The 10,257-nt window shown below is 35.3% G+C and overlaps 1 protein-coding gene across 5 annotated transcripts; it reads left to right on the forward strand.

Annotated features, from left to right (window-relative positions):
- Positions 1 to 2,030: 2,030 nt before the first annotated feature.
- LOC108465223 (probable sucrose-phosphate synthase 3) lies at positions 2,031 to 9,250 on the forward strand. Of its 5 annotated transcripts, XM_053020438.1 has the most exons (13): positions 2,033 to 2,816; positions 3,768 to 4,000; positions 4,608 to 4,671; positions 4,781 to 5,479; positions 5,825 to 5,959; positions 6,043 to 6,174; positions 6,251 to 6,427; positions 6,507 to 6,560; positions 6,654 to 6,716; positions 6,947 to 7,882; positions 7,956 to 8,083; positions 8,575 to 8,879; positions 9,108 to 9,250. In XM_053020438.1, the coding sequence occupies exons 1-12, from the start codon at positions 2,541 to 2,543 to the stop codon at positions 8,849 to 8,851; spliced, it is 3,174 nt and encodes a 1,057-aa protein (XP_052876398.1). In that variant the 5' UTR covers positions 2,033 to 2,540; the 3' UTR covers positions 8,852 to 8,879; positions 9,108 to 9,250. The 5 variants fall into 5 exon arrangements, with proteins under 5 accessions (XP_017621034.1, XP_052876398.1, XP_052876401.1 ...); XM_017765545.2 differs by having other exon boundaries at positions 2,031 to 2,816; positions 8,575 to 9,250; XM_053020441.1 differs by lacking the exon at positions 2,033 to 2,816 and adding an exon at positions 3,079 to 3,209 and having other exon boundaries at positions 8,575 to 9,250.
- Positions 9,251 to 10,257: the final 1,007 nt, after the last annotated feature.

Genomic DNA, 10,257 nt, shown 5'->3' on the forward strand with positions numbered 1-10,257 from the left:
GACATGTAAGTCCTCCCCTTTGACTACATGCACTATTAGGTCCTTATAGATTAGCCTATCACTTTTCAAAAGTGTCACACAAGTCCTACTAACTGAATTCACATGCTATCGGCTAAATCGAAGCCTGAAATTTTCACACATTCATAATTACATATTCTAGACAATAAATATTACGTTCAAACATTTCGGTGACTCGGTTTAGCGGTCCCGAAACCACTTCCCGACTAGGGTCAATTTTGGGCTGTCACAAGTTTGGATCTGGATATGTAATTATTGCAGTATATGTTGATGATTTGAATATCATTGGAACTCCTGAAGAGATCCAAAAGACTGTTAGTGCTTGAAGAAAGAATTTGAAATGAAAGACCTTGGAAGAACGAAATTTTGTTTGGGGTTACAAATTGAGCACCTAAAAGAAGGAATCCTTATGCATCAATCAACGTATATTGAAAAGGTGCTAAAGAGATTTTATATGGATAAGGCACATCCAATAACTACCCCGATGGTTGTAAGATCACTTTCCGTCCTCGGGAAGATAGTGAAGATTTTCTTGGTCCTGAAGTGTCATACCTAAGTGCAATTGGGGTATTAATGTATCTTGCTAGCCATACCCGACCTGATATATCTTTTTCTGTAAATTTGCTAGCAAGATTTAGCTCATGCCCAACTCAGAGACATTGGACTGGAATAAAACAGATATTTCGTTATCTCCAAGGCACAAAGAATATGGGTCTATTTTTCCCTAATAAATCTAAGACAGAGTTGATTGGTTTTGCAGATGCAAGATTTATGTCAGACCCTCATAATGGAAAATCACAAACTGGATATGTTTTTACATATGGAGGTACTGCAATCTCTTGGCGCACAATGAAGCAAACAATTGCAGCAACCTCGTCTAATCATGCAGAAATCTTAGCAATCCATGAAGCAAGTCGTGAATGTGTATGGTTAAGATCTATGATCCAACATATAAGGAATAATTGTGGTTTATCATCTGGAAAGGAAGCTACAACTGTCTTGTTTGAAGACAACACAACATGCATTGATCAGCTCGATAGTGGATACATCAAAGGTGACAGAACAAAACACATTGCACCAAAATTCTTCTTCACTTATGACCTCCAGAAGATTAAGGAGATAAAAGTTAAGCAGATCAGTTCAAGTGAGAATTTAGCAGATTTATTCACTAAGGCGCTTCCTACATTAGTGTTTCAGAAGCTTGTTTACTACATTGGAATGCGTCACCTTCGAGATCTCAAGTGATGTAGCCATTAGGGCGAGTTAATACGCACTGTACTCTTTTTCCCTTAACCTTGGTTTTATCCCACTAGGTTTTCCAGGTAAGGTTTTCTTAATGAGGCAGCATATCAAGCGTATAATTATGTACTCTTTTTCCTTCACTAAGTTTTTGTCCTACTGAGTTTTTCTTAGTAAGGTTTTAACGAGGTTTAATTAGATAATGAACATCTAAGGGGGAGTGTTATGAAATATTTATGTGGATGTCATTATCAACCCCATAAGTTATAAAACTTTTTCTATATCCCATTAATATGAGAGATAAAAGGTCATAACATTTTACATACCCTATAATAATTAGAGAGTTACTTTTAACCCCTATATATATATGGGGCTCATGTACTCATGAAAACTATATATATAAAAAGAAGATACACTCTCTCTTCTATATTCTCTCTACACTCTTTCTTCTATCACATTATAATTTATTCTTTCTTTATTATTTCACAACATTTAATGATTAATTTATAATTTTTTAAAATTAAATGATCAAAATATAAATTTATCTACTAATCAGTTATTTAATAAAAACACAAACACCCAAATCTGTGGAGTTTAAAAGGAAAAACAGGAACGAGAAGCGGACAATCCATGGAAAGGTGAAGAAAGGAAAACAAATACACCCAAATCCACACCCACACCTTGCATTCCATATCCGAACTGTGTGAAACTAAAGCTTTACATGCAATTTTTTTATTTTATGTAAACGTGTCGTCATCTGGTTAACCCACCATTCTGTAGCCATGTGTTCCTTTTTGCATGGACCTCTCTCCCTTTCTCTTCGCTTCTCTTATTAAGTTGTTCTCCCTTCACTTTCTCTTTGTTTATTAATGCCTTTCCTTCTCTCCCAGGACTCTTTCCACCCTAAACGAATTCTACCTTTTTCAAACCTTTTTTTTTTTTTCAAAACTTTCTTCCCGAGTTCTTTTAACGTTTTTATTATTAATTCAATGTAGACACCAAGACACTCCCCTGTATATTTCTTTTTCTTTTCCTATCATTATTGTTTTGTTTCTATTTTCAAATTCAACAATTTTGTATTCATACTTTGTTTTTGAGTTCTAAGTGAAAAAACATAAAAACACTTCCCTTGTACCTGAAGCCCGAAACACAAGGCAGCCTTATGTTCTGTTGATAAGTTTTTTTCACAGAATTGCTTTGATATTGAAAAATCAGGATGCTTTCTTAGGCCAAGAAAGCTGTAGAACTGGCTTTGTTTTCTGGGAGAAAGTGAAGGAAAAAGAATGGCAGGGAACGAGTGGATAAATGGGTACTTGGAGGCAATACTGGATAGTGGAGCAGCAGCTATCGAGGAACAAAAGCCAACGGTGGATTTGAGAGAAAGAGGTCATTTTAATCCCACAAAGTACTTTGTTGAAGAGGTGGTGACAGGTGTTGATGAAACCGATCTACATAGGACATGGATCAAGGTTGTCGCCACCCGGAATGCCAGAGAACGTAGTTCCAGGCTCGAGAACATGTGCTGGCGCATTTGGCACCTTACCCGTAAAAAGAAGCAGGTCCCTCCTCTATCCTTCTATCATTGTTACCTTTCTATTCTTTTTCATTTACATGTACACACATATATGTATATGTATGTGTGTGTGTGTATACACACATCACCATGAAAAGCTGTTGAAATTATGGCTTCCATTTCTTAGTTTTAAAATGCAAATTTCCAAGGACATGTTACATGTATTCTGTTTGTAGTAAAAAGTACCTGACCTTAGTGATTCATGTGAAGGAAAAAGTACATGTATAATAAGCATACTTATTTGACCTTATGTGGATGGATGTTAAAAGTTAGTAGGCTCTTTTAGGCCTTTTCCACAAGAAGTAGGTGACTGCAATTACACCCTTTGGTAAAGAGAGGAAAATTATGAATCATTTTGAGCAATTGGCATTCTTAAATTGTATTGGCTCTTCTTTTATTTTTACTTTTTTCCTTATGCGTTTATGATTAATCTAGATTCGGTACTTTGTTGATCAGGCTGAATAGCCCTTGATTCCTTTTAATGCAGCTTAAATCTACAAGTATGTATGATAAGCCTGACTGAAGTTAGCAAGAAACCATGAAAAATATTAGTAATGAATACGTGTATAATTGTATAGGCATGTGTCTTTGGATGTCCATGTACGTATGTGAGGACTAGTTAGGTTGTCTTTCTCGATTATCCAGTCCGGTTAACAGCTTGAATATTTATATCTGCTCATTTTACTAAATGGTACCTTGTGTTTGAAGAAATTCCTTGTTGAAGGTAGTTAACTCTGTAAAATGGACAATTCTGTAAGTGCTTCTTCCTGTTTAATTCGACTAAATGAGAGTTTTGCTAGAATAGTTCTAAGGTCTGACATTTCCCCTTTTAAGTAAAATAATATATTTTGAGAGCCAAGAAACCTGAAATAAGCTTTTACTTACTGAAAATGAAACAATGTAGAGGACTCAAATCTCAATCTTGTTATGTAAATAGTTGGAATGGGAAGAACTGCAAAGATTGGCAAAGCGGAGGTGGGAACGTGAACTAGTGCGCAAGGATGCCACTGAGGACTTGGCCGAAGACCTGTCAGAAGGAGAGAAGGGAGACACTGTGAGCGAGTTGATACATGCTGAGACCCCAAGGGTATCTTTCCATATTAACGCTTCCAGCTTGGAACTGTGGTCAGATGACAAGAAGGAAAAAAAACTTTACATTATCCTTATCAGGTATCATTTTCCCTCCTAGTATACATCAATCTTGAGTTCATCTTAGATTTGTCCATCTTAAGCCTACTTTATAAGTTAGTTTTTGTCCATGGATTCAATGTACAGTTTGATAAAACCATTTTTGGTGTCGTATTTCGTTTAAAACTTTAGAAGAGAAAGGAAGTGCTTACTTGCCTAATGATAGCCATTGCAATTTAAAATGGTTAACCCCATCCTCTAGTTGAGAACATCCATTGAACCGAGATGAAGACAAAGGACTTATCTACTCTATTTAGTTATTCAGTTAAACCAATGATTTGTTATTGGAAGAGATGGCAAAAATCTTTTCGACTTACATGTGTATTTTTCATCTTCCCAATGATTTACATCTTTCATTAACGGAAAATTTTTATGTATGTAGTTCTTGAATTTCTTCATTTCATTGTCCATAGAATTAAAAAAAGAATGTAAAGTGACATGAACATCCCTGAAAGTTACCATCATGATTTTACTCCAAGTGGCATGACTTCCGTGCATTATAATGGAAAAGTAACTTCAGAAATTCTATAAGGAATTCTCCATTAACAGTTCAATTGAAGCACAGTTTCATTTATTTTCTGTAAACCAGTTTGCATGGTTTGGTCCGAGGAGAAAACATGGAGCTTGGTCGAGATTCTGACACTGGTGGACAGGTAAATGTTGTATTACTAAATGATATATATATATATATATATATATATATTTCTCATATTTTGGCCTCCAATTATTTTCTGTTTTCATGAAAGATAAAATGATCCTCAGGTCAAATATGTGGTAGAGCTTTCTAGGGCTCTTGCTAAGATGCCGGGAGTGTATAGAGTAGATCTTTTTACTCGACAAGTCTTATCACCTGAAGTTGATTGGAGCTATGGCGAGCCTACAGAAATGCTAACAACTGCTAGTGAAGATGCAGATGGAAATGATGTTGGAGAGAGCAGTGGGGCATACATTATAAGGATCCCTTTTGGTCCGCGTGATAAGTACCTTCATAAAGAATTATTATGGCCATATATTCAGGAATTTGTAGATGGTGCTCTGGCTCACATTCTTAACATGTCAAAAGTTCTCGGTGAACAAGTTGGTGGAGGCCAACCTGTGTGGCCATATGTTATCCATGGTCATTATGCTGATGCAGGGGACAGTGCTGCTCTTCTCTCAGGTGCTTTAAATGTCCCCATGGTTTTAACAGGACACTCTCTTGGGAGAAACAAACTTGAGCAGCTGCTTAAACAAGGACGACAATCAAAGGAAGACATCAATTCGATGTACAAGATTATGAGAAGAATTGAAGCAGAAGAACTTTCCCTTGATGTTGCAGAACTAGTTATCACTAGTACCCAGCAAGAGATTGAAGAGCAGTGGGGGCTTTATGATGGGTTTGATGTCAAGCTCGAAAAAATTTTACGTGCCCGTGCTAGACGAGGGGTAAACTGTCATGGTCGGTATATGCCAAGGATGGTGGTAAGAATATTTCTCCCCTTTTGCTCTGTCTTTTCCCCTATTTCAAGTTGTTGTATTGATAACTGCTTTCTTGACATGGGTTTTAGGGGTAATGTGAAAAGAGAAGAAAGAAGTGTATTTGTCCGTGTTCCTCACTCTGAAACATAATCCATGTGCTTCATTCCTCCTGTGCTGAAACGTCTTGTTAACTCCACATGGAACTTGATGTTTTAAGCAACCTAACCTAAGGATCTGATTAACTAGGGGCTACTGCAATGAATTCACATTTTCTAAAAAGTTTGAAAAGACTATGAATCATTTTGTTTGCACCTCTTCTTTTGGCTTTGAAGTACAATTTATATGCAGGTTATTCCTCCTGGCATGGACTTCAGCAGTGTTGTAGTTCAAGAAGATGCCTCTGAGGTTGATGGAGAACTTCCCACAGTTATTGGAGGTACTGATGGGTCATCTCCAAAAGCAATTCCAACAATATGGTCAGAAGTAAGTAGGTCAGCTATGTTATTCACTCTTGGTTGAGAAATCCTGAGATATCTGTTATCGATTCTTCCTATTATGTTTGGCAGGTAATGAGGTTTCTTACAAATCCCCACAAGCCAATGATCTTGGCCTTATCTAGACCTGATCCAAAGAAGAACATTACCACTCTTTTGAAAGCCTTTGGAGAATGTCGTCCTTTACGAGAGCTTGCTAATCTTGTAAGTTATTTGTGCGACAATTTTGATTTACAGAGTGGTAGAAAGACTACTAATACTGATTTTTTTTTTTGTGCAGACACTTATAATGGGGAACAGGGATGATATTGATGAAATGACTGGTGGGAATGCTAGTGTCCTCATAACAGTATTGAAACTCATTGATAAGTATGACCTCTATGGACTAGTTGCCTATCCAAAGCATCACAAACAGACTGATGTTCCTGATATTTATCGACTTGCAGCAAAAACGAAGGTTAATTAGAGTGCATAATTGTTGAAGCTAGTTCATGTGCTTTTGTTTTTAAATTAACCAACTGGATGTAATTACTCAGGGAGTTTTCATAAATCCTGCTCTGGTTGAGCCTTTTGGACTTACGTTGATAGAGGTTGGTTTCTTTTGGTTGAGGTTTATTTTGATTCCATCTTTATTAAGTTCCACGAGATAGAATCTTGATCTCTATTTTCTTTATATAATTCAGGCAGCAGCTCATGGCCTGCCAATGGTGGCAACCAAAAATGGTGGACCAGTTGACATCCAGCGGGTAAGAACAATGAATGTCTCTCTCAATCGTAAGATATTGCCTGGTGGGACTTCCCAAGTTTTCAAGTATAAACTTTCACCAGGAAGGTTGAGCACAATGGACACAAAACATCATAGAGACTGTTGAAAATGTTAAAATTCAGAATATTCCAATTTTCTATAGACGTTTCTTATACAAAATTGTATAATAATTCCAAGTCTTAATATTTCCTTTTCTTCAATGAATTTTAGGCACTAAATAATGGCCTTCTTGTGGATCCCCATGATCAGCAAGCAATTGCTGATGCCCTGCTGAAGTTGGTATCGGAGAAAAACTTATGGCATGACTGTAGAAGGAATGGTTGGAAGAACATACATCTATACTCATGGCCAGAACACTGCCGTACCTACTTGACAAAGGTGGCAGCTTGTCGAATGAGACATCCTCAGTGGAAAACAGATACACCGGGGGATGAAGTCTCTGCTGAAGTGTCATCTTTAAATGACTCACTTAAAGACGTGCATGACATGTCCCTTAGGCTTTCAGTTGATGATAAAGCTTCTCTAACTGGATCTCTCGACCCTGTAGCTTCATCTTCTGGTGAGCCTGATGTGCAAGACCAAGTAAAACGAGTCCTAAGCAAGATAAAAAAGCCAGAAACAAACTCAAAAGAATATGAAGGAGTAAAGCTTGAAAATGTGCCAAGCAAGTATCCGATTTTGAGGAGGCGGCATAGATTGGTTGTTTTAATACTTGACTGCTATGACAGCAATGGGTTACCTGAGAAGAAAATGGCTCAACTTATACAAGACATATTTAAGGCTGTTCGGCTGGACACTCAAAATGCAAAATTCACAGGTTTTGCTATATCGACTGCTATGCCAGTCTCGGAAACAATGGAGTTCTTGAAATCAGCAAAGATTCAAGTAAATGAGTTTGATGCTCTGATCTGTGGCAGTGGCAGTGAAGTGTATTACCCTGGAACTTACACAGCAGAAGATGGAAAGCTTTTTGCTGATCCTGATTATGCCTCTCATATTGCCTTTCATTGGGGCTATGAGGGTCTAAAGAAGACAATTTGGAAGTTGATGAACCCTGAAGGTGAACAAAAATCTCCGTGTGCCGAGGAAGATGCGAAATCGAGCAATGCCCACTGTGTTGCATACTTTGTAAAGGAGCTGAGTAAGGTATATATCCCTATTGGTAACATAAGAACTAATAGCATTTTTTATTTGAATTTTATGGTGGCTGCTTTTACAGGCCAAGAAAGTTGATGATTTGAGGCAGAAGCTCAGGATGCGAGGTCTCCGTTGTCATCCGATGTATTGCAGGAACTCAACTAGAATGCAAGTTGTTCCTCTCCTTGCATCTCGAGCTCAGGCACTCAGGTAGAGTTGTATTAAGATGAACCTTGATTCTTGGACAGGAATTGAAACACCCTTGGTGTTTAAATCTATGCTTGCCCAACTGTTTATTTCTCTTATTAAGGTACATATGTTTGACACCCTCGAAATACATGGAAGAACATACCAATGTCTGTGACATACCCATACTCATATTTGACACTCACACTCAAGTCCAAGGTCCACGTATCATAGGTTTAAATGCTCTAAAGGTCATTCTTTTGAGAAAATCAAAGGTGAAGATGGACATATCTGTAACATGTAAAATGATTGTATGTCAACTTCAAGACAATTGATATCGAGATGTTGCATTTCGTCTAGTAAGAAGCTCTCTTCTTATAAGACATTTATGCATGAGAAAATTAATTAAATTCAACAAATTAATTGTTGATTTCATGTGCATTTAACTTATCACTGTACCAGGACTTGATTATCATCACCTATCAGATCATAACTTATTTCATTCTGATAACCAGGTACCTTTTTGTCCGTTGGAGACTGAATGTTGCAAACATGTTTGTCATTGTTGGCGAAACCGGAGACACCGATTACGAGGAGTTGATAGCTGGGGCTCATACGACATTGATCATGAAGGAAGTGGTGACAAAGGGTTCCGAGGCATTGCTCCGAACAACCGACTTGAGAAATGACATTGTCCCTTCTGACAGCCCCTTGATTGCCAGTATTAAAGGTGAAGCAACGCCAGAAGAGATTTCTGAAGCTTTAAAAGCATTATCTAAAGCAAGCCTCTGACAGCTGCTGGTGTTTAGAGCATGAAATGGTAGTTTAAATTCCATATTCCAAATAAAAATTATTGTTAAATTCCTTCTTCTTCTTTTTTTCTTTCTTTTTTTTTTTTTTTTGGAATGCTGTGAAGGAATGGTAATTTTCCATTTCTTATAGTATAGCTAGATAAGTTTCATATGGTTTTTGTCTTTCAAGTTTATACTTGTGCAAACAGGGTCTACAATGGTCACTACTGATATCTAATTTCTTCTATTTGATGTAGATAAAATTGTAACTACCATTGGTGATGTTATTTGCATATATTAATAACCTATGGTATCATGTCAATGCGGTTCTAGGTTTGTTATTTAAATTTTGATAATGAGTATCGATAAATGTATGTATCATATAAGAAAATGTTTAAAATCTTTTTTCTTTTTTTTTTTCTTCATGTTGGTGTCTACAGAAATATTCATTATAGTGGGATCCGAAAGCAGATTAAGGGTTGAAATCATATGTTTCGATCCTTGAACATGTCAGAAAATTTTGCCCAACCCATTAAACTGGTTAATCACAAGCAAAGGAAAGAAAATAAGTAAAGGTAACTGCAATTTTTATTAAGAAACATTTTTAAAACAAGCAACTAAGTTTTGTTTTTTTTTTCTTTCAGTCAATTAAACATTTAAACTTTTAAAAGGCGTAAAAAAGCCTTCAAACTTCAAAAAAAAAAAATTAAATTTCTATTTTTTCACTCAATTTGATATTTAAACTTTCAAAATGTATAAAAAAATCTCAAAATTTTTCAAAAACAATTAAATCTTACTCTTATTACAATTTAGAAAAAGAAAATATAATAAATAATAAATTTTAGAAAAATTATTAAATTTTAATAAAAATATAAATTAGAATTTTTTTATAAAAGTCATAAGAAAATAATTTGTAAAATTTTATAAAAATCATAAAAATTAACGCCCTAGTGTTTTATTTCAATTAAAGTCATCATACGTTGAAACACAACATGACATGTAATGAAAATGATAAAAAATCAATAAAATCAATAAAATTATAAAAAATATTCTTTTGGTACTATAATTTTTATAATTCTTTTACAAAATTTATATTTTTATAATTTTCTAACAATTTATAAAATTTTATATTTTTTATATTTCTATATATTTTATAATTTTTTAAAAAGGTTTTAAGTTTTTTGATGCATTTTAAAAGTTTAAGTACCCAAATAGGTGTAAAAAGAAAGCAAAAATTTAATTATTATTTTTAAAATTAAGAACATTTTGCAGCCTTAACCTTAAATATAATAAAAATAAAATAAAATAAAGTTGGAATTCACTCTCGTCATGTTTCATGTGCAGGAATTGAATATTTTGTGAATAAAAAAAAGTAATTAAATTTTGCTTTCTTTTTACACCTATTTG

The sequence above is a fragment of the Gossypium arboreum genome, chromosome 10 (assembly GCF_025698485.1).
Source record: "Gossypium arboreum isolate Shixiya-1 chromosome 10, ASM2569848v2, whole genome shotgun sequence".
Taxonomy (NCBI): domain Eukaryota; kingdom Viridiplantae; phylum Streptophyta; class Magnoliopsida; order Malvales; family Malvaceae; genus Gossypium; species Gossypium arboreum.

Coding starts and splice junctions, on each gene's coding strand:
- LOC108465223 (XM_017765545.2), top strand. CDS start 2,541: ATGGCAGGGAACGAGTGGATAAATGGGTACTTGGAGGCAATACTGGAT. Junction 2,817..3,767: donor TTACCCGTAAAAAGAAGCAG/GTCCCTCCTCTA, acceptor TTATGTAAATAG/TTGGAATGGGAAGAACTGCA. Junction 7,883..7,955: donor TTGTAAAGGAGCTGAGTAAG/GTATATATCCCT, acceptor CTGCTTTTACAG/GCCAAGAAAGTTGATGATTT.